The sequence below is a fragment of the Stegostoma tigrinum genome, chromosome 25 (assembly GCF_030684315.1).
Source record: "Stegostoma tigrinum isolate sSteTig4 chromosome 25, sSteTig4.hap1, whole genome shotgun sequence".
In the NCBI taxonomy this organism is placed as follows: Eukaryota; Metazoa; Chordata; class Chondrichthyes; order Orectolobiformes; family Stegostomatidae; genus Stegostoma; species Stegostoma tigrinum.
In genome coordinates this window covers 17,713,264-17,738,319 of record NC_081378.1, presented here as the reverse complement: position 1 = coordinate 17,738,319, position 25,056 = coordinate 17,713,264, and the positions used below count along the sequence as shown (strand labels likewise).

The 25,056-nt window shown below is 39.6% G+C and overlaps 2 protein-coding genes across 2 annotated transcripts in view; one reads left to right on the top strand and one right to left on the bottom strand.

The window, feature by feature from the left end:
- Nucleotides 1-25,056, bottom strand: part of snd1 (staphylococcal nuclease and tudor domain containing 1) — an 879,367-nt gene that overhangs the window by 427,530 nt on the left and 426,781 nt on the right. The window lies entirely within an intron of this gene.
- Nucleotides 6,614-10,642, top strand: LOC125463137 (leucine-rich repeat-containing protein 4). The gene has a single exon (XM_048553926.2). It carries the CDS (start codon nt 7,676-7,678, stop codon nt 9,572-9,574), a length of 1,899 nt encoding a protein of 632 aa, XP_048409883.1. The 5' UTR covers nt 6,614-7,675; the 3' UTR covers nt 9,575-10,642.

The following is a 25,056-nucleotide window of genomic DNA, read 5'->3' as shown; positions in this document are numbered from 1 at the left end:
AATTAACAGGGAGCTGAATAACTAGTTAATCTACCCATTCGTCAGGACACTGGGAGAACACCCCTTCTCTTCTTTGAGCATTACAGAATCTTTTATATCCTTTTAGCAGAAATATACTTCAGAAAATGCCTAGCTCTGTTAGCACTGTGCTGGAGGGCCAGACTAGGTTTTGTGTTCATACTTCTGGAGTAGGAAAGGATCCAGAACCTATTATGCAAATAACAGTGCGATCTACCTGTGTTGCATAATTTGATCCATTAGAAAGGGAAAAAGAAGGGTTAGGCTCCTCCTGGTTCCTGGTTAGTTTTGGCATACAGATCAGAAAGTTTCAAATTGGATAATGCACTAAATTAGCTGTCAGAGGCCGGGGCACAAGTACGGCTTTCAGCATTTCGGAAGAAGGATAAAACAATTAAGAATAAATCTAACTGACCTCATGTTCCAGTCTGAACAACAACAATCATGTACTTGGAATGTCTACCAAAAGCAACTTCTGCATTCCATAATAATGAATGGAGTCAGTCAGTGCAGTTCAGGGGTTACCATCTCTTCTCATTAGGTTGTGACTTGCCTCAGCTCTTTTATACACTAGTGTAACTGAGATTGAAAATTTATGCTAGTGGAACAAATTGGAGAAGAGATGACAAATGACTGAGGAATAGGCAGGCCTGTGTCCCAGCAATCTATGACACACAGCCCTAATGAGTGTGACCACGTACTATGCCACTACAATGCTGCACTTCAAAAATTCAGAAGAACTGAGACAGCAGAAATCTATGACTAAATAAACATGCAGCCACTTATACAGGGGGCAGGTAGGGTGCACTGCAAATATAGCTGAATAGCTAAAGTCTGCAAGGAATGTGTCAGATCTGCATACATACATTTGATAACGTCTATCCTAATCAGGCAATGCATCCTCAGTTTTAGCAAGGAAGTAAGATTTCCTTCCTGTCTAAAATTCTTTTTATAACAATAGAGGAATGCAGATTCAGCACACATTTATCGCAAATTACTAGAAAGGGATTTTAAAAAGTTGTCAATCATGCTGCTCTCACTGGAGACCGCTGAGTGACAGCAGGTTAAAGTCACACTCAGTTGTGATGTCCCAGGGTAAGCAGTGAATTCACACTTACTCTTAACTTTCATGCTACAAAGTGGTTAATTACCTCAAGGTACTGAAAAGTACATTTGGGCATGTGGAATCATCAAGGCTTTGAAGACCAAGGAGAAAGATGATTGAGAAAAAAGGTGAAAAAAATTATTTCTTCACTTGTAATTATGTTCTACAAGGTTTTAAAAGAATAAGTTAAATGAGGATGATTAAAAATGATCTCCACTTTAGGCTCTTCTTACAGGGTAGATGCAAGATCTTTGCAAGACACATTTACAGTGTATTAAACATGCTATTGTTGGGTCTTGCACAGTTGATTGCAATAAAAAAGCCTCCTAAGGCGAGTGGCTAGGATCTGTAGATAAATAAAATCGCTGGGTTCAAAATTATACAGTACCTTCTGCAGGGAAGCAAGCATTTCAGCCCATCAGGTCCACTTCTGGTGCTCCAACTCCTCACTAGCCTCCTTCTGAACTTCTTCAAAATAGCTTTCTATTTCTTGCTCCCTCAGGGTTTACCTGACTTCCCCTTCAATACATTAATTCTATTTGCTACAGCTACTCCCCAAGTTTGAGAGAATTCTATAACCTCACCACTCTCTGGATACAGAAGTTTCTCCTGAGCTTCCCATTGGATTTATTCATGGCTGTGTTATATTTTAACCCTTTGATGAAACTTGTCATATTTACAGCCAAAGAAATGTCCAATAATTCACCAAGGCCTTTGTATCTAGATATCAGCATTGAGAACACTCATACAGTATTTATTTACACATTTGGACCAGGAAACACCACAGTACAACACAGGCAGCTCAAAACAACAGCATCAACTGAAAGCTAACTTCATAGCCAGCAACAGCACTCTAAGCATTTTCAAAGTGCCTCAATGTACACTCCCATATGATTTTGCTGTAGTACAATAGACACAGACATACACTGCCCTTAGTTGTTCTTAATTAAGTGTAGTACAGACTTGAGTATTGTTGAAAAAGACACAATGTGCTGTAAATTTTCTTCTTGAACTCATCAGGACAATTCTCAAGAGGACTAAATCAAGGGGAAATCAACATTTACACTCCATGAGAAGAGACTGTTGACTGGTTGGCAGGTACAATCTGATTGGTAGAGGCAATGTTATGAAAAATGTGCCCATTAATATTTACTCGAGTAGTGTTCATAACAGAGTGCTGTGGTCTTGCCAAAGAGACATTTTGTCCATTGAACACCTTAATAAGGTAGTATATGAATTTCTGTGTCTTGGAGAGGCCTTTGACAATACCTGGCCTCACAAAGACATTTGTCCCAAAGTCTTGTGGATTGCATCAAACAGCATGGCCTCTGCCTGTTGCCAACAAGAAAGGTATTGATCATATCGAAGCCTGTGCTTGTGAAGCTCAACACAGTATCAAACATAAGATGACAAAGTGTGGGGCTGGATGAACACAGTAGGCCAAGCTGCTCTTGGATTCTCTAGCATCTGCAGTTCCCATTACCTCTGATCACAGTATCAAACATAGTCGCAAGTGTGCGCTTAGGTAACTTTTACTGGATAATTCCAAACATGCGAGGAAAGATGCTGGGAACCATTTCAGGACTGTCAGTCAGACCTGCAGTGTGGCACATGGAAGCTAACATTCCCCAGTAAATGTTCTTGCTGCTACAGACTTTTGAGGTCTATGCAAAACGGTGACTTCTGGAAGTGGAAGCAATATATCATTACAGTATACAACAAGTACAGAGTTTCCCAGTACTCTGTTCTTTGCACACAGAAAGAACAAGTACACATTTCTACCTACAAAACTGCCACTCACCGGTTCATTTCTCAGGTCAGTGCTTTGAACAATTAGTGTAAACCAATATAATTAGTATCTTCCCCAAGGCAAAGCCTGTATCAGAGTCCATTTGCCAATCAATTATTAGTCCCCTGTCATGCAGCATTAATAGGAGTTCTTGTGAAGTGTCCTGATGAATGTAAGATGTAAAGCTTCAACAAAAGGAGATAGCAAAAACTGTAGATGCTGGAGTCAGGGACAACAGAGTGTGGAGCTGCAGCAACACAGCACGTCAGGCAGCATTAGAGGAGCAGTAAAGTTGATGTTTGGATTGGGACCTTTCTTCAGAAAATTTTCCTAACCAGAACATCAACATTCTTGCTCCTCTGGTGCTGCCTGACCTGCTGTGTTCCTCAAACTTCAAAAAAATGTGTCGTCCGTCAGCAGTACTCAAGATTTACCAAGTAGTTCACGGTTGTATTAGACCATTGTACAATAAAATGAACTGCAGTGGTGTTAAGATTCAACAAATAGGGAATTGCTCTCACTTTAAAGAGCATTGATGTTTGTGATAACCCTCTGCCATACAGGTTGAATCCAGTTGCTGGTGGATTCTTGGGCTGCTTGTTCACCAGGTCATTCTCAAATTAGCAAGCTGTGGCTTCTGAGATCAGTAATTGGGTCCTAGCTTTTCACAATATATATCAATGAATTGGAGTTGGGGGCCAAACATAACATTTCTAAATTTGGAGATGATCCAAAGCTAAGTGGGAATGTGTGTAGTGAAGATGATGTAGACTAACGATTTGGACATGCTTAGTGAACGGCAGATGGAATATCACGTGGAAAAACCTAAGGTTATACACTTAGGTAGGAGAAACAGATGTACAAAATATTTTTTCAACAGTAAAAGGTTGGAAAGTGTAGACATATCAAAGGAACCTTGGTGTCCTTATTGATAGATCACTTAAGGTTACCATGCAGGTGCAGTAAGCTGTTGGGAGAATGCTTGTATTGCAGTGGTACTGTCCCTAACCCTGACCAGGAGAGACAGGTTCAAACCCCACCTGCTCCAGGAGGTGCTAATCGCTGAGCAGCTTAATTAGAAAAATTGGGTTAAATAAAAAATAGTTAGCCTTTATTGCAAGAGGATTTGAGTACCAGAGTAGTGAAGTGTTGCTTCAATTGTACAAGAGCTTAGTTGGATGGCACTTGAAGTGAGTGTTCAGTTTTGGTCTCCTTATCTCAGGAAAGATATTGTTATTGAGGGAGTGCAATAAATGTAAAACAGACTTGTTCCCAGGATGGCAGGGCAGTCCTCTGAAGAGATAAGGCAAATTTGACATGTATTGTTTGGAATTTCAAAGAATGAGAGGTGATCTCAATAAAAGCCACAAAATACTTCAAGGGAATAGACAGGGTAGACGCAAGCATGCTGTTTCTCCAGTGGTGAGTCTCAAACAAGGGTGACCATGTGCATGTATGAGCGGGCGGGCGGGCGAGCGAGCGGGAGGCCACTTAGGTATGAAATTAGAGTTTTTTTTTTACTCAGTCAGGAACCTTTGGAATTTTCTACCATTGAGGGCTATACAGGCTCATGGTTGGAGCAAGTTTCAGGAAGTGATTCATAGATTTGTCATTACTGTAGTGTATGCAGTTACGGGATGGGAGGAGTGGGGAGAGATCATATCGAATGGTATGGCAAGCTCGATGGTCTGAACGGCTTAGTCCTGCTCCTCTGTTCCAAACTTTTTCTATAGGAGGGGAGACTAACTTCTGCTTAAACCGGTAACTTCATTCAGCGTAGCAACATCCAGCAGGAATCTTCGCTTCTTCTGATAGCTGTGCTTCCAAAACTTAACAAGCAATACTAATTCAAGGCTTTGTTGTCACTCAGAAACCATTTCCTACACGAAAGTTTTGACAGGTAAACACGTACATTTGATGTCTAAGGCACTGAAAGAAACTGGTCAGTCACTGGTCGGGTTTTCGTGACAATAAGCATACAACAACAAAGCAATGGTCCAAATCTTCTGACAGCATCAAAAACTTTATTTCTGACCCCAGACAAGATTTTTAAAAATGCACACTTACCTTTTGAGGAGTTCTCAGTATGAACTTCCTGTTCAAGAGACTTTCCAGCTGAAGCAGTCTAGTCCAGGCAAGGATTCCTTACAGCTACCAATAGACTGGATTGGTGTTGAAGCCATGTCCCCTTTCTTCAACACTACTTTTTGTGCTCAATGATTTAAAAGTTTCAAGCAGATTTTGAACATGCTGACAGAGTGGTTAATGGAGTGAAGTGCCACATGAACAAATGCATTCAGGTACCAAGTAGGTGGGGGCTAAAGCTGTAGATACGCAGATGTCAAGGAGGGCGTAAATATGAATCACTGGGACGTCACCAGCTTGCCAGGAGTTAGGACAGGTTTTCATGTGACCAACCTTTCCTGGGTATCTGTTCAACTAAGCCAGTCAGAAGCCTCAAACATTGAATTAATAGTTGGCGATTTTGTTGAAGGAGATGAGGATTATCAAGCACCAGGTAATTTGCCTAGCTGAGTTTCAACATTGCATGTAGTAAATGCATTGGAACTTTTCACTCTGTCTTGATGCAGATCTTCAACAGCACCTTGAAGGTTATCCGGGAACTGGAGGATCTGAGCAATTGTTGTTGAATTTGAACCAATCAAGCTCCAATTTAAAACTCTGCACACTGCAATATCACTATTGCGACAACGTGACATTTTTCTAATCATGACCAAACATCTTCACCCAAATTAAAAGGGTAGTGGGTGGAAAGGGTTATGGGCAGCAATAATTCACCCAAAAAAAGTGACAAAGTGCTCAGTCCCCTAGTGAGGGAAGTCTTCTAAATGGATCTTTAAATCTCCTTCAAAATATAAATAAATCTCATTCTATGTAGGATGTGGAGTCGCCAGTCAAAAAAATCGCATCCTCAGTTCAACGTGCACAAACAGAAGTACAAACACAGCGGTCACTACAGTAGGATTCAGTAGAAAAAAAGATGCGGCATGGAATAGCTGATCCACAACTATATGATCGTAACGCAATATTTAAAATCACACAAGGCTAATGGCAGTAGCAAGTAGTCTGATCATCCAATTAGGCAAGAAAATGAAAAGGCAAGGAGAGGAACATTAAAAATTTGAAGGAGTAGTTTGTATTTGAATTGTGTTTAAATCGGACAGAATTAAGGGTTCCAATTTGGTCCCCCCCCCCCTCTCCATTGCGATGCAGGCAGAATATTTCTCTGAACTCCCAACAGACAGCCTTGCCGTCAGAGCAGCCAACTCAGCACTACAGGAATGACGTAACACTTGCAGCCAGCTGACCAATTGCATCCTGCCGGCCTCCAGCAGCCGAAACATCTATTCATATTTATCCCAACGGAATCACAGGACAGTAAACTGGCTTAAATCACAGCTACACATCTGGTTACTTCAAAGAGTAGGTTGCCACATCAAAGGCACTCTGAAGAAACTAAAACAGATGAAGCAATAGGGACAGAACCTACCAGAGTTTATATGTGCTCGTAAAATATCTGCCACCAAAACCAAGGAAGCATTCCTGGAGGCTTTTATAATTAATCCCCAGAGAACAGAGTGGGGTGGGTTGGGGAGGTCAGGGACGCGGGGGTTTGTCAATACATACAAGAGTACTGCATCACACCAATGTACTGCTTATTACGACATGCGTCAGCAATACATTCACGTTCAGTGAAGGACAAAGAGATGAGAGCGCAGCCTGTGTGGCTGTCTGCAACACTGTTAGAGGGAGAAGCGAGAATGACCGAAGAAAGAAAGAAAACGTTCCGGCGGACAGAGGTTCCTGTTGCAGCTGTTGCAGTCACTAGCCAACAAAGACCTTATTAACGGGACAAAAGGCTAAAAAGAAAAGCTGCCACAATTCACTACCTCAAAACAAAAAAGGATACCCTATGAAATACAGGGAAGAGAAGAGAGATTTCTTTCCTTCTGTTGTGATGCTGATTCTGCCAAAATAAAAAGCTCATCACTGAAGCTTTCCATTTCATCAGTGAGAGAAAGAGAGCGCTCTCCAGCAATCTCTCCTTCACCAGTCGCTTCCCCCCCTCCCCTTGGAGCAATCAACGGATTATTGCTAACTGTGCGGGAGGCAGCCTGCAGCTGCTGCGTCTACTGGTGGAGAACTGGCTAGTTAAGCTACTGACTGCAATGTGCTGTTCATAGCTGATTTTAAATCAGCCGATCTTGGCAGAGGGTGAAACAGACTAGAGAGCGTGGATACACTGAGAAAGAAAGATCGACTGCAGCAGCAAAAAGGTGGGGAATAAACAACAAAAAAAATCTACATAATTCGCATTGCCTGGATTCTACACGAGCGATGGAGCTTGCTCAACAGCTTTCTCAACTCAGAGGACAAACACCACGACTGTTGATGGCGCCACTCTCTGGGGTAGAGGGGATGCATGCACCTGCATAGCCGATTGGGCCTCACCTCTGTTGGTCCTTTCTACTGTTTGGATTTACTAGGAGCCATTTTGTGATTTTTTTTTAAATTTAAGGATGATGAAGGAAAAATAGCACTAGTATCTAGTGCAAGAAAAAAAAGGAACTGCACTCTTGTAGAGGTAGGTGTGACAGGCCGTCCTCACTGCATCTTTCTTTTCCCCCACCCCGTTCCCCTCCCTCTCTCATTGTCGATGGCTAAAGGCACTGGTTGCCTGCTGTGCCGGGGTAGAGCCGATTTTCAAATCAGTGCCGAACCCAGACTATGGTGAATTATGAATGTGCCACATCATGAATCTCTTGTGGCAGGTAACTGTGCATCACACCTGGAATGCTGCCCTGGTTCTTCTCGTCTACCTCACGGTACGGATGTGGAGTGTGTGCGAAGCGTCAAACAGAGAACAGAGTTGTCCAGTTATCTGCTCCTGCAGTAATCACTTCAGCAAAGTCGTCTGTACTCGCCGTGGTCTCAAAGAGGTCCCTCAAGGGATCCCTTCTAATACCCGGTACCTCAACCTTATGGAGAACAATATCCAGCTCATTAAGGCAGACACATTCCGACACCTGTACCACATGGAGGTCTTGCAACTCGGCCGGAATTCGATCCGGCAAATAGAGGTTGGTGCATTTAATGGATTGACTAGCCTTAACACACTGGAGTTATTTGAGAACAGGCTGACTGTGATACCAAGTGGCGCATTTGAGTCCTTTTCAAAGCTGCGTGAATTGTGGCTCAGGAACAACCCCATTGAAAGCATTCCATCATACGCTTTTAACAGGGTGCCATCACTGCTGCGTCTGGATTTGGGAGAGCTTAGAAAATTAGAGTACATCCTGGATGGTGCTTTTGAGGGCTTAATTAACTTAAAATACCTTAACCTAGGGATGTGTAATCTGAGGGATATGCCTAATCTCTCACCACTGGTGAGGCTGGAGGAATTGGAAATGTCTAGCAACCACTTCCCAGCAATTAAACCAGGATCATTTCAGGGGCTAAAGTCACTAAAAAAGCTCTGGCTTATGAACTCGCAAGTAAATCTGATTGAACGAAATGCTTTTGATGACCTCACTGCATTGGTGGAGCTAAATCTGGCCCATAACAACCTTACTTCGCTGCCACATGATCTGTTTGCACCACTGAAGTACCTTGTGGAGTTGCACCTACATCATAATCCATGGAATTGTGACTGCGATATTCTCTGGCTTGCCTGGTGGCTGAGGGAGTACATCCCCACAAACTCTACTTGCTGTGGCCGGTGCCATTCCCCAGCTCACATGAGGGGGAAATACTTGACCGAAGTAGACAAGGCCACTTTACAGTGCTCAAGGCCAGTCATTGTGGAACCGCCACAAAACCTAAACATCTCTGAAGGGAGAACGGCCAAATTGAAATGTCGAACATCTTCCATGTCATCCGTCAGGTGGTTATTGCCGAACAACACGGTATTGAGTCATGGATCGACACATCCGCGTATATCAGTATTTAACAATGGAACCCTATACTTCATGCATGTTTTAATAACAGATGCTGGTACCTATAAATGTATGGTCACCAATGTGGAAGGAAAGGCTGATGCATCAGCCTTCCTGAGAGTAAGCATGGCAGAGATCAACACATCAAATTACACTTACTTTTCAACAGTTACCGTGGAAACGACGCCGGACAACGTTAGGACTAAAGTACCACCGTTTCTGTCGACCCCACCCACTTACAAGCCAGCATTCATCTCCACTCCCACAGTGCTGTTACAGAGTGCGAGAAATCCAAAAACGGTGCCAGTGATCCCCACGCTGGCCACCATGGACACGACCCGCACCAGCCTAGATGAGGTTATGAAAACCACGAAAATCATCATCGGCTGTTTCGTGGCGGTGACGCTGCTGGCAGCTGCCATGCTTATAGTGTTTTACAAACTTCGCAAACGACATCAACAACGGAGCACGGTGGCGGCAGCCAGGACTATAGAGATCATTAATGTGGGCGAGGACATCACACCATCAGAAGGAGCAGTCGTAGTGCCCTCAGTTCACGACCACATGAACTACAGCACGTACAAACCAGCACACGGGGCTCACTGGACAGAGAACAGCCTGGGTAACTCGCTCCACACTACAATACCTGAGCCCTTTATTATACAAACACATACCAAGGAGAAGGTTCAGGAGACTCAGATCTGACTTCTGTGATATTATATAAATGCAATAGAATGCACAAGTCAGAATTTTGTAAAAAGTGCAAAACTCAGACTGTTTTCTTGTATATGCTTATATCAAAGCAACCATGGCTGATTTAAAAAAATGATTTTATATATATATATATATGTGTGTGTGTATATATATATATATATATATATATATAAAAATAAAATAAACTATTTTCTAACCTGTAACTTATGTTTAAGAAGAGACTAAGCAAGATGCTTTCATGATTTGGGGAAAAGAAATGGGGCCGAACCAATTTAAAAGGGCATTCTGTAATTTTTAAAGCCAATGCTATGAGGATGCAGTAAAACATATTTATATGGAAATTCTTTCTAAGCCCAATACCAGACTTTACAGGTTTATCTTGTAAAAGCACCAATTTGTACTGTGCCAAATGTTAAAAAGGCAATAAAAAAGGGATTTTTTTTTGAGAAGCGTTCATTTAATTTGTAATGGAAGAAAAATCACCAGACAACCTTTGTATCCAGGTGAAACCAGCGATGGTTCGTTCCACTACAAGACAACCCTATGTATCTGTACAAACACACACTTCTGCATCCAGCGTTACTGTGAATTCTATAAAATGGTGGAATTGCGGATGAGTCTGCTAATTACTGTAAGACACAATTGTGCTTTTAGATGCAAATTGTGTACGCGCGCGTGGTGTGTGTGTATAGATAGATAGATATATATATGGGAAGAATACAGGGGAGCATTAGTTGATCTGAAAGGCAGTGTGGAACTTTTCAGAAACCACTGCTGACACAGGATTCTGAAAATATCTGCAGTAAACCCAAAGTAAGGGAATAAGGAGGGGGAGAATCTGGGCGTAATATGAAGCAGTAACCCTTTCACAACTTCAACAAGAATAGAATGCATTTGTCAAGGCTACAATGATTTATAAAACATTACGTAATGTTGGCTGTTTCTCAAACCCTGCATTCTACTTTTCACCATAAGTACTTTGTTTTATTGTTGGCAGATTCCAGCTGCAGTATGTTCAATTGCACATTGTGAAGGACATTTAGCATTGAAAAGGTTAACTGACACGATATTAAAATTTTCTACTGATCTTCTGTCATTGCCAGTGATTTATTTAAAAACATGATACAGTGCCTCAGTACCTGGAAATTAGAGGTGGTGGGGATATTTGCAGGGAGAAAAATGTATCATTTTGAAAACAATAGCCATAAAGAAAATTACAAAAAGCATTCCTACTTGGCAAGGTTAGAAAATTCAGGTTTAAAACTGTGGACACATCAATGGTTTAAATGATATATCCCTCAACTCACGTCTGCTTTGGACTAAGAATCAGAAAACTCAATGGTTTGCGCCAATTGCTGTAATGTATGGATATCAATCTTTATTCTTGTAAAAGTTATTTGAACTTTACTATTGTAATCCATCTGCTGACTGTGCTGCTAATCCAATATTAGCACGCATAGAGCACTGGCTGGCTAATTATGCCTTTTTAAATGTTGACTGACTGGATTGAAACAGAATTGCTGTTTCATAAACACACTGGCGGATAGGACAATAGACATGCATCAAAAGAAATAAAGTGTTAAACTACTAAATTAGGTCCACAAGCACAATGTTGATTAAGCAATGATTGGTCTTGCATGGTAATCATGAATATGCCATTGTGTTTTATGCAGAAATCAGGTGGTGGGGTACTGGGAGCTGATGCACCAAGCACTCTAATCAGCTCAAGTTCTGCTTCTTCAGCATAGCATACTCGAGAACATTAATCGCTAACATTAGCAGCTGATAGCTGTACTAGTATGTAGGTGCTAATGGCCTTTACTGTGAATTAATTGACATTGATAATTCATTGCAAATTAAAAGTAGCAATCACATTGCTACATCTGATCAAAGATAACATTCAGAGAACAAAGAATGAAAGTGGATTTGAAATGTGGGCATTAAAAACAGACATCTATATATTTGTCTATGCACCCCAGTGCCCTGGCAACCTTAGCGTTCTAGAAGAATAAACCACCCATTACACAAATATTTGCCCTATTTTTAAAAAGTGGCAGGGTGTAGGGAGGGATTGCAATGGATAAAAAAAATGTACGGAACAGTAGAAATAAAGCACACCGAAGTGAGACCAGTAGTGGTTTAGTAATACTTAATGTATAGAATTTTGTCTACTTGATTTTTGAAAAATAGTCTTCTAAAATGACTTTTGCCTGTTAAATAGCTTTCACTATGCAACAAGCTTAAAGTCAATGCTGTATTTAACAAGTTGTATTCATCAAATTCTTTCAGTAAAAGGGAAATTGTCTGACAGTAGTTCTCAAAAAAGTAATCAGATGCAAAAGATTTGACAGCTAATCAATGGACGATATTAAAAGATGTGACTAAAAGCTTAGTAAAACAATTAAGTTTAAAAGGTGGAGGGAGTGTTGGGGAGGGCAACAAAACGATGGATTAACTTTTTAATTTGACTGTTTTGGGGAAGCAGGAGCTTAGGTAGATCAGCAAGCTTTCGAATCCCAAGTTTAGGTTGCATAGATTCTTCCAAATTAATTAAATCAATCTGCTCAATGAGATTTTAAAAGGTTTTGGTTTATAAAATATAAGCAATTTGTAACAGCCAACAGGACATTCTGTGCTTTCAATCCCAACTATTCTTTGATGGTAACTACAGTATTCCCCCAAATGCTACATTAGCAGTTAACAGAATGCATTGTCAGCCTATCTCAATCTTTTGACAGCATCTAATATAAATAAACTGTGTGTTCAAAGGTCTAATCCTAATCTTCGTTTTGAAAGGATAGGCAAAAGGTACAGAAACAGATAGAAGAGGCAGAGATTCATGAACAAGAACCTCTGACTGCCCTTGTCAACTTATTTTTGCATTCAGAAGATTCAGAGATAAACGCTATGTTGCAAGCAAGACATGAGAAATTCATCATAAGTTTTCTCTTGTGTGTGCTTCATTTCAAGCATATTGTTTACACAATTTCATTCAATCTTCAAAATATGTACAAGATATTTTGATTTTTCAATCATGAATTTCTGTAGAAAGGCTTTAAAACAATTAGGGCGCTTCAAAACAATTACACACCTCTGAAGTAGCTGCAATATATATTAATGTGATATAACCTTCAATGCATGACAACCTGGAATTTTTGAGAGACTGGCTTGCCCCTTCTGTTTTGGAATCAATATTGAGTATTTAATTTCTTGGATACTGAAAATGATTTTCCTTTTAAGAATAGCTTGAAACTCACTGCATGATCTACAGCTGTCCTTGCCTTGCCAGTACTGGACTTACTGCAGCATCACATTCTGCCAGACCAGGCACAGGAAGCCATTTGTTTGGCTTTTCATTTCAGTGACTCTCTCATTAGGTCAAGGAGTCCGTACACAGCTGGCTTACATTAATTTGTAGAGAATCTGTAGTGATTTGTTACTTAATTTGTTATTCATCCACATGATTTTCACTTTACTTCATTTAAGTAAAAAAAAATTGGCTGATTTCCTCCAAAGATTTTCAAATTTGATTCCGAGATTTACTTCGACATTCCATTCAATTATGTCTTGTTCATAATGCATTTTGTTTTAGTGACACTTGTTTGATTACTAGGCAAAAATATCATACCCTGGGTTACAAATTGGTGATGCAGTTGTTACATAGTATTTACATGAATACAGTGAGTACTCACATAAATCTGTATACTGGTTCAATAGCCAACCATATTGCTCAGGTGTAGTCAGGCTGCATTGTGTGTGGGGAAGGGCAAAGGAGAAAAGGAAGAATATCCTGTCTGTACTCCCAAACACAGGAGATGCTGTACTGTCATATTCTCTTTCCGATCAGTTATTTTCTCTGCAAGACAGAGTGATGGAGTTCATTGAAGAGAAGGCTTAAATTCTCTACGTAAGGTTCTAACTATGCCATGAGTTGTTTTTAATTTTTCTTATTTTTCTCAAATACATTTCCAACTTTATTCATGTGATGTCTCCTTTCAGTGAAAGAAAAAGTTAAAACCATAAAAACAGCATTAAATATTTTATTATATTCATTTTTAACCCTGGTAGAGTACAAGGCAGCAATGCACTACATTCTCCCTAAGTACCGATGAGTTATCTGAACTATCAGTAAAACCTATATTCATAGCACACAGAAGCAGCTCATCAAGAATAAAATCGAAAGACACTATTCTCATCCCTTTCTCCTTAGCCATGGGAACAAGAGAAGGGGAGGCAAGGTTGGGGAAAGGGAGGATGGTGAGCGGAAGAGCGTGGATGATGCAGCGTGAGAATTGGGGTTTCGGAAAAGTGGGCAAGGAGAGATATGGAGAGGCAGGGTGTCAAGGGAGGGGATGAGATCAAGACACAGGTGCAGTGCAGGGAACAACAGATGGGGGACAGTGGCAAGGAGGAGACAACGGAGTGAGAAATAGGGCGTGAGAGAAATTGGGCAGAGATAAGGAGGGGAGGAGAGGGGGTGGCAAGAGAGCACAAGTGCGTGTACAGGGAACAGGGCAGGGTGGAGCGTGGGGGAGGGGCAGCACGCGATAGAGAAAGATGGGGAGGGAGAGAAGGGACGGGGTAGGGAGAGAGCGAGAAAGACAGAGGGGGCATTAGTGAGTAAGTGGATGAGAGGGAGATAATTGATCTGGAGGGATGAGACAGATGGTCAGGGAGCACAAGAAAGAAAAAAATCGGGGGATGAGACATGGTTGGAGAGCAAAATAGACGATCATGGATAAGTAGGGCAAGAAATAAATGTCAGAGGCATGAAAAAAGATGGTTTTTGGGGGAGGGGTATTATGACACAAAGAAAGACAGATGGACTCAGGCATGGCGAAAGGGATGTTTAGGGGCCCAAGGAGACAAATGAATGGTGATTGGGAGATACATTTGGGGAACAAGACTGACAGTTAAGTACACAAAATGTGTACTTAATGTGTACTTAATGTGTAAGGACTAGAAAAGGCAGTCGGGGGTGTGAGATTTAGGGAGATAGAAGGGAGGGGAGCAAGAGAAGAGCAACAAGAATGGACAAGAGACAGAGACAGAAAATGAATAAAGTAGGGAGGAATGGCATTGGGGGGGGGGGAGAATTTAAAAAAAAGAGAGGTGTGCACGTGTGACAGACAGAGTGAGAGGAAGTACCTTTCACCATGCCAGATTTCCAAAGATGCCGTCGTCATTGCTGTATTGTAGGATATACAGCAATGCAGATTTAGGTTTCCATAGTCAGTGACCTCATTTACGACTAGATAACCTGTTTTGTTAGTGAGATTGTGACTAATATTATCTGGGAAGCTGGGATAATTTCACGGCTCTTTTCATAGCAATACCACACATTTGTTATGTTCAGTTAGAATGGCAGACTAGGTCTCAATAAATGTATCACATGAAATAATACATTTTGAATTGTGCAGCAGCTGCTCCACTGCACTGCAATATCATCCTGGAGTTGTGTGTTCAGGTGCTAGAGTGTCACCTGAACCCACAACCTTCCTAACACTCCCACTGAAGGGAATGGTCATCAGCCTTCTGGAAACTGCTGCAGTTCTTGTTTTGTACTTACACCCACAGTACAGTGAAGGAAGAGTCCCAGCAACAAAGAAAGAATGGCAATATTATTCCAAGTCAGGGTGCTAAGTAGCTTTAATGGGCACTTGCAGACTGTGGCATTCTAATGCCTCTGCCTCTCATTGTTCAAAGTGACAGGGATTAGAGGGTTGGAAAGCTGGATAGGATGCCAATCAAGCAGACTGCTTTGTCATGGCCGTGAATGAATAAATAAAAAAAAAATTCGCATGCACACAATTTAGATGTCAGGTCTAGTTAAGAGATTGGTCAATGGCAATCCTGAAGATTATTAATACAGAATCCAGCAACAGTAATAATGGTAAAATGGTTTATCTGAGTGTTTGTACTTCACATGAACTACCTTCAATCCTATCTCATCCAGCCTCATGAACCTTTCTGTTTTCCATACTTTTGGTGAATTTGCTAAATCGACAAACAGTATGTTTGAGCCTCAGATATTTATTAGCAAGAAGGATGGAGTTTGTGTCAAGTGCCAAAGAAAATAGTGTTTGTCTTCCTTATGGAGCCATAGGCACACACTGTGATATAGAACCCATAATAATCTTAATTTCACACCAACATTCCAGTTTACCCTTTAAATTTTATGGTGCATAGCAAAGTTTCGGGGCTTCCTTCTAAGTGTGCAAAGAAACAAAGCTTTAGCAGATATAAAATAACAACAAATTTCTGGCAAAACTGAACAGGTCTAGAGCATCGGTGAGGAGAAAGCAGAGTTAATGTTGCGAATCCGGTGCTTCCTCATCAGACCTTTAGCAGTTTTGCTCATCCTTAGACCTACAACTCGTGCAGACAGCCACTTTAGATTTTTATCAATTAATGAAGTTTTCTGAAACCCTTGTAATCCTGTTCTCTCTGTTTGATAGTTTACTTTGCCATTTTATGTTCATTGTAAGTAATAATTCAGAATCCCATCTTGTACTACGCAACAATGATCTGTTGTATTTTTCCTCTGTGTAGTGCTTAGAAAGGCTTTTTTATACAAAAAGAGCACAGAAAATGTAAATGACCGTAATTTCTCAAAATCTCAGAGCATCTAACCCATACTGAGATCAAGCAATCCTGATCTGAAACTTGTGTGCAAGCATCACATCTGTTGTATATTAGTGATCAATTCTAGTTTGCTGGTATAATGAAGCAATGAGCAAGACACAAAAGATAAGTCCAAGAGAGATAAAATATGAATGGAGGGGGGAAGCTGACTTTTATATTCTGTACTTAGTTTTACGAACTTGAACAAAAGAAATCAGACAAGCATGAAAAGAAAGACTGCAATGATAAAAGAGAAACTACCTCACACCATTTCAACCCTTCTTCTCCAATCAGAGCATGCAAATGCCAACTGAGTCATCACAAGACTCTTTTGCCTCCACGTTGTTACCATGTGATTACTCCAAGCAGATGATTACTGTCTAAGGAAGTGTTTCCGGCACCAGTCCCAAGCTCACCATTTACCCATTACCCATTAATACTTATGCTATCTCATCTGCAGTAATGGTCTTACCTGAAAGGCTACTCAGGATTAATACTTTCATTCCACTTGAATTCTTCACCATGTTTGTGTGGCACACCAATCTGACCAAATTAATTTCAAATATCAAAAACAAACCATAATCTTGATTGATATTTTAAGAAAGTTAACAGCATCTTGTCGAAAAGTTGCATCAAACCTGAGCCTACCAACATGGATACTTTACAGACAGGGTGTTTTTTAAAATAAGCACCAAGAACATACTGAGTCTTTGATTCTTCTGTTATCATTTCCCTAATCTGTTTAGCATTTCATTTTTATTTCCTTCAGCCTCAACTGGTCTTTGCAATGGAGAAAGCAGATTGCTCAGATTTCCAGAATTCTATTCAGTGGAAAATTTATGGGATCGTGACAGGCAAAACTTAGTTTAACTTCAATGTGCCTTTTTCAAGTTGACTGACCTGGCAACAATCAATTTTGAGGCTAAGGTGAAGAACTAAAGTCTACCCAGACATGCAATAGCAGTGGAAATACACTCCAATTAGTATCCTCAGAAATGAAAGACAGAAGTTTCCATAAAACTCTGCTGTCATAACATTGTTAAGGCCTATCATTTTCCGTTTTGGACTCCTAACAGCGTGATAACTTACCACACACTCACTTCATCACAGTAATGCCAGAAATAATGATCTGTAATGTTGTAGGAAAATGCAAGGCATAGTAAGAACTTGTTCACACTAAGTATCCCAGCTATATTTTTTCAAAACATCATGGTTAAAGCATATGGAAAATAATCCTTAAAAACTGTTCTTGAAAAAAATTCAGGAATGTGCCATGTTTATAAATTCAATTCAAATCTAACCTTTAAAAGACGGAGGTTAAAAACATGATGTTTGACATTGACATGTTTAAAACAATTTGTTTGCTGTATGTTGTTCTTCAAAGCTTTTTACTCATGAGTTATGGTATTGAATGATAAAGAAAAAAGTCTCAAGAATAACAGACATCTCCTTTAACATAGAACATAACAGCACAGTACAGGCCCTTCGGCCCTCGATGTTGTGCCGACCTGCCATACCAATCTGAAGTCCACCCAACCTATGCTATTCCATGTACGTCCATATGCTTGTCCAATGACGACTTAAATGTACTTAAAGTTGGCGAATCTACTACCATTGTAGGCAAAGCGTTCCATATCCTTACTACTCTGAGTAAAGAAACTACCTCTGACATCTTAATAAGAAGGAACCAAAGTTCAAACTTTCAAAAATAGAAAAAAATTATGGTGCATTTTTGTTCACTTCATTATTTTTGTGCAGCTAAGATAAAAAGGAAACTTTTAAAAAATGCACAACAGGAGTTTTAAAATGCACAACAGAACCTTTTATAAAGGGACAAACATAAGATAAAATTCTTTAGCTTTCAATTAAAGAAGAAAGACTAATATTAGGTGCAAATGGAGCATCTGAATATAACCCAAATGTATATCAAAGATGCTTTTATTTTCGTTTAAAACAATTTGAAAGGAACATAAAAAGTTAAGTTGACAGAAGTCTCTGGATGAGCTACAGCAGCTGTTCCAACTGAGGGACATTTAAGGTCAAGACCAGTTCCAAGATATCTAATATTAATCCGTTAAGAAACAGAATGCAATATAGATTAAACCCCTGATAGTTTTTCCCAAGTGCTTTACTAGGGAATTGTGTTTATGTTTAAAATTCCTCCTCTGCCTGCAGAAACACAGAACAAATGTGCTTCAGCATAAGCAACAAGACACAGGTTTTGACCTACTCATGTGGGGAACTCAGCAGCAAAAGTACCACCAACAATCTTAGTTTGAGATACATTTCATGAAGGGGTGAGGAAAGGGAAGACACACATCAATATACAACATATATATGCATATTCTGCTCAATATACTTCAAAGGCCAGCCTTTTATCTCGTGGACAAATGTTAACTCCCACTCTAGGGTGAGTTATAGGAACTCGATTTCAATCTACAGAATTTGATTTGTTCATCAGAACTACCCCTACCGCATATGTGAAATACTGACCGCAATTTAATTCTCTGCTGTTTGTAGTTCAAATGCTTTCAATTGTAAAGTGCACATTGCATTTCCTGTGAGCATTTTCTTTGGTGAAGAGATCAAGATTGCACACCATGGTACATTATCACGAATATGCTCATGTTTCCTGTGCCTTGCCAATGTATCGTAATAAGCATACAGCACAGATACAATGAAAGGAATAAAAGTGCTTTGATTTGAATGCTACCAGTCGGAGATGACTCAGATGCATTCAGCTGCAGGGGTTGATCCTTAACGTGCCTCACTCAAAATGCCATTCTTCAGTTGCAGCCTATATGAGCTTTTCCGACCAATTCAACTACAAAAACATCACTGTCATGCTGAACTCAAACATCTACCAGAAGCTGCTGGACAGTGAGCAATATTGATTTTTCTTTCCTGTCTGGTAATACAAAAATCAATAATTAATGTGAGTAGCTTTACTGCTACCATAGCCGAGGTGACTTCATTTAAAATAGTGATCAAGTCTGAGAACTTCCCAACATACATGACTCAGCACCGATGCATTTCATCACTGAGCGGCCAAGCAGTTCCAATGCTGCCTTACCCCACATTTCTTCAAATAAATACGATGATTACAGTTGAATAAAACAAATCCATAAATGTGGTCACAAACCAATGGAAGTACCCAATTCTACAATATGATCAATTGATCGTCCTTTGTCCTAATAATACTTTTTTTTCCATCATGATCTACACATTAATGAGGTTAATACTGTGCTCATTTAATAAATTGTGTCGACATAAAGCTTGCTCACTCTTCGTACACTAAAGCAATATGTACACTGGCCAAACAATTACCATGAACTTCAGGTCAAACACATTATATTCGGGGGATAAAGGGAGAAAATTACATGAAGTATACAGTTTAGTTCAAGGTAATCAGCTCTAATTTTTTCACAAACAGACTTAACGTTATCAGAAATAACAATGAAAATAAGACATCTGCAAAGTGAGACACCTAATAGAACATAAAACCCATATTTTGAATGCATACAGTTCCAATTCTGAGGGGGATTCCAGACTCTGCAAAATGATTTTTGCAGTTTCACATCAAATCAGAAAATAATCACAAATGAGGGTGATCAATCTTCCCACATTAATTCAACAACAAAAAACTTAAGTCAACTTGCAGATTTCAGAAGCAACCAGATTTTACTTTGCATCTCTCTTGAATCACACTGTTTGAAGAAGTCATTCTTGAGTTTTCAAATTACCTTTTATACAAAATAATCTAAATCTGCTAGACCTGCCAAGTACTATCACAATTCCCTTTTTGATTCTGTTCACTACCTTACAACCTCAATAAATGTAACATCTCAGGCATAGCTTCTCCCTGCTGAAAATCAAAAGACAAGAAAGGTAGGACAATAAACCAGGCTGTTCACATTTAATTACAACACAGGCAAAATAATCAATTTATTTCAGCTGATAACAGGCTAAGGTGTGGTGTTTTCCTTCAAATGGTCTACCAGTACTTTAAAGGTTGAATACTTGGAGAACAAATAGATGCTCACCAGAACCTGTAGTTCTAACTCAAAAAGTTAAGCCACTGAAAATTTGAAATTGTGAAAAATATTTAGGATTGGGTTTAATTTCAAATCTTGTATGCAAAATAATTTTGTTACTAATAAACAGTTTGACAAGCGGACATCCAATAATTGAAGAGGTCTCAGTTTTACTGTGAAGACTAAGCTAATGCAAATACTTCCAATTTTTATGTAACTGTTGGATTTTCAATTTAATGGACAGATTGGGCAACAATAATTTGAATTTCTCTATCACATAATAAATTTTCACAGACATCAATCCCATTACTCTGATTTTAACGATGCATGGATAAAATTAGAAATAAGGTCCTTTTGAGCAACTCAACTAAAGCCCAAATGGAATGTTTCGATAGGCAATTTACACACTTTTCTGTCAACTTTATTTAACAGAAAAAGTAATACAGCACAGAAGCAGATCCCTCATTTACAATTTTCTCTACTATTGAAAACTGGAAAATCTGAAAATTAAAGTCGCTCTTTAGAAGTTACCCGAGTTAAAACTGAAAGCATCCAAGGCAAATAATTAAACAGAATGGCTAACGTATACACGTTTAGTGGTCCATGCAGAGAATGCCATTAGAATTTTTGATTGTTTCTTTTTGGATTTGTTTCTTTTTTTAAAAATCTACTCCAACGTTAAGAGAGATTTTACCAGTCAATGAAAAAGAAAATAAATAAGGACATGGAAAATTTCCATTTTACTTTATTGTTACAGTAATAGAGCATGTTTATTTTGCACCACAGGAGAACATACAGATGCCTGTTTTCTATGTTTGTATTACTAAAAATTGCCCCCTTATCTCAGTCACAGAATCATAGACCCTCTGAAGTCTCTGGCCTGCACTTACTCAATACTCCCATGTCATCCAGCAACAGTAAAGAACAGATCATTTCTTCAGATATGTACTTTGAATGCTCATTTCAAAACAAATTAACATTCAAAGCCCTCAACACACAATAAAGTAATTAGGACTTGCACTGCCTGCAGCTGTGCTGAAACCATTATGCAAAGGAATACAGTGCACCATTATATCTAGCCATTCTACCTCTTTACCTAATTAACTTCATTTCATTTTGAAATGTGTGATATAAACAGGATACAACACAAAGGCTTGAGGAAGAATTCCTGGAGAAGGCTGATCCAATAAGGAAAAAGGCAACATTTCTACACAACAGTAATCTATCAATAACCCATTTCTTACTCCAGTTTAATGATAATAAAATGTGAGGCTGGATGAACACAGCAGGCCAAGCAGCATCTCAGGAGCACAAAAGCTGACGTTTCGGGCCTAGACCCTTCATCAGACCCTCTGATGAAGGGTCTAGGCCCGAAACGTCAGCTTTTGTGCTCCTGAGATGCTGCTTGGCCGGCTGTGTTCATCCAGCCTCACATTTTATTATCTTGGAATTCTCCAGCATCTGCAGTTCCCATTATCTCTCTTACTCCAGTTTCTCAGGTTTCAATTATAAAGCTTTTGCTGTCTATACAATATCCAGTTTAAGAATTATTTTCTGCAATCGACATATTATAATGGTACACATTTACTTTAAAATAGATTCATATTTAACCCTACCATCAATACCAAGTTTTTCAATTTCATTCGAGGCCACAAGCTTAAAGTTTTCTGACTTTTTCTTCTGTGAATTTCTTATTTTTTAGGAATCAAAAATGATATCGGAGCAAATGTAGACCATTCAACCCATTTAGTCTACTGTGCCTTTCAACAAAATCATCCCTGTTCTGATAACTCTCAACTCCACTTTACAGTTTTCTCTCTAAAGCTGGATTCCCTTACTGATTGTAAATTGATCTGTCTTGAACACACTTAATGGTTTCGCATTGACAGCCCTCTGCAGTACAAGATTCCACATCCTCATTTGTGTCTTAAACATGTGATCCCTTATTCTGGAATTACATCTACAGGTTCTTGACTGTCCTACATAGGAAAGCAACCTCTCCGCAATTACTCAGTCAAACCCCCGAAGACTCGCCCAGTTCTAAATATCAATTATTACAATCCCAACCTACTCAACCTCTCCTCATTAAACAATTAATAAGATTTGAGGTAGTATTTATAAATTGACTGGTAATGGTACCAGGTGTAAAAAATTGACCTCCATGCGGTCAGGAGAGTAATCTCCCTTAAGCATAGGCCCTTCCTACTATGGGTTAAATCCTAGAGGCAGTGACATGGGGTAGGCCTGCCAATGTTCTTCCTTTTGATGGCAAACTAAGATGGGATCACATTGGTAAATGCTAGGAATACCGCGTACGGTATGACATCCGTTTCTATAATCTCATCTGATGACTCATCATATGGGGAAATTCAGCTCAAGTGTTACACACTGAGGTTGCCAACTTACAACTGTCAAAAAATTCCGTTGTACACAAAAATGACAAATTGAATGCATGTGGCCCATCAAGCTTCCTCTGCTCCTCAATAAATTCACAGTTGATCTGACTGTGATCTTAACTCTGCTTTCCAGCCTGCCTCTCACAGCCCTTAACCCAAGTAGTAATCAATAGTCTATCTATCCTAGCCTATATTGTTCTCTGCGAAAGGCAGTCCCAAAGACTGACGATGTTCCAGAAGAAATGTCTTAGTTTGTCTGTCTTATTCAGTGTCTTATCACTAATTTCTCAAGCATTTTACATCTTTTCTTCCAATTAATACCGTTCTTGACTTCATTAGTGAGCCACAGATATCGCATTCATTGGTAGGGTCTTTCTTCCTCAATAGAATATATCTTTGTCGATTTATGAAAGATGTCCGAAAATGGCAGCCACTGCCTCTCTGCCAGGTTATTTTTAAAACTTATTTTTCCCAATCTAAGTCGATCAATTCTGTCTTCATACACTTGTAACTGCCTGCATTTAGGCTGAAGACAACTGCAATTTCATGTGTAAATGCTGCATCATCAAATTGAATGCAAAGGGTCTACCATATAATGATCATTATTAGGAAATACAAGGTCATTTATTGAAATTGGTCCCAATATCCATTACCAGATTTATGGAAGCCTGTTCTCTGGCTAGATCTAGAGCACACCGTTGCACACAGAATCAAATGAACAGGTAAATTTTCCATCTTTTGATGGATTACAGTATCCACATTCAAGCTTAAGTTCATGAACTTGAAAATCCCTTAAGCTGCAGATGCTTACTTTATCTTTTTTCAAAAATGCAATTAATTAGGTTGCAAGTTTAAAACAAACTCAGTGATTGTTAACTAGTTCCACAATAAATCAAATATAATATTTATATCTTCCCACCTTAAACCAATTTAAACTGATTAAAATTTAATGAATTACCTACTTGTATATCTTAATCCAGTCTCCAGACTTCACATCTTGCTGTCTTGGGTTGTCTTTCTTGGACCACTGATTTTCTAGTTCAAAGGCCAGAATAGTATCTTATCCCTCACTAAATAAGTCCCTGAATTTGAGCTCTCGATCATGCAGCACTCAGTCTTGTGCTGCCACCTTCATGCAAGTATTATTTCAAGTGAATGAGAGAGGCCATTTCAGCTCAATAGCAGTTAACCTTCAATATAAGGCTTTGCAGATGGGAGGCTATGGGATTGGTTTCAGACTTCTTTAGCAAAAGCGTAGAGGTAGACAATGTGCCACATGACTATGCTGTACATTTTTGTAGTTCCATTATTCTGCCTCATATCTTGGTTGTGACCTCTTATCACAGCCAATAGGTACTACTTTAAAAAATAATATCTTTCCACTCAAGGTCTTAACAGAAATTTGTAGCTCAGGTTGATGATGTGGTTGTTCATTTGCTCACCAAACTGCTTGTTCCGTGGTGTGCAAACATTTAGTTGCCATCCTAGGCAACATCATCAGTGCGGCCTCTAATCGAAGCACTAGCGTTCTGCTCCATTCCGAATTTATGTGATTCTCTTGGATGGTGGATCTTGTCACTTCCGCTTGTTTTTTAGCAGCAGTCTGTATGTGGATTCTATTTCCAGGTGATTGTTAATGGAGTCCTGTGTTGAGAACTGGGCCTCCAGAAATTCTCTTGCCCCAGCATACACACTTTGTCCCAGTCAAACCGATGGTCTTCATGCCTGTGTGTATCGATACAAGTGAATTTTGATTGTGTCTTTTTATAGCTAGCTGGTGTTTGTGTACCCTGGTTATCATTTCCTCCCCATTTCTCCAATGTAATGTCTATTGCACTTGCTGCAAGGGATTCTGTACATCATGTTAGTCATGTTTAATGTCGGTATGGGGTTTGTCGTCAGTTAATCTTTGATACTATTTGACGCAATAGATGTAGGTTTGTGCACAATCATGATCCAATCTGTCTAACGAGTCTGGCGTCATTGCTCTACATCAAAAATATGTCCGAAGTGTGACTCGTGTCTTCTGTTGTACCTTGTCCTCTGATTGTCGTTTGTTCACCGATAGCGACAAAACAAAACTTCTTTGTATCCATTGTCATTGCGCAGGTGTTCCTCTTCCATTCTCTGGAGTTCGAGGATGTTGCAGTGGGATGTGTCTAGTTTTAAGTAGTGTCTTAATGCAACTCTGTTTGTGCATGGAGGGGTGGTTGCTATTCAAGTCCAGGATTTCGTCTGTATGTGGTGCCTTCCTATACACTGGGGTCTGGAATTTGCCGTTAGTTAGTCTCTCGACTGTTACAGCTAAGAACTGAAGCTATTTGTTGTTTTCTTCCTCTCTAGTAAATTTTTTGCTTGCAAAGATGCTGTTAACAAGTTGGTAGGTTTCTTCTACCTTTGTGCATTTGATTATTACGAA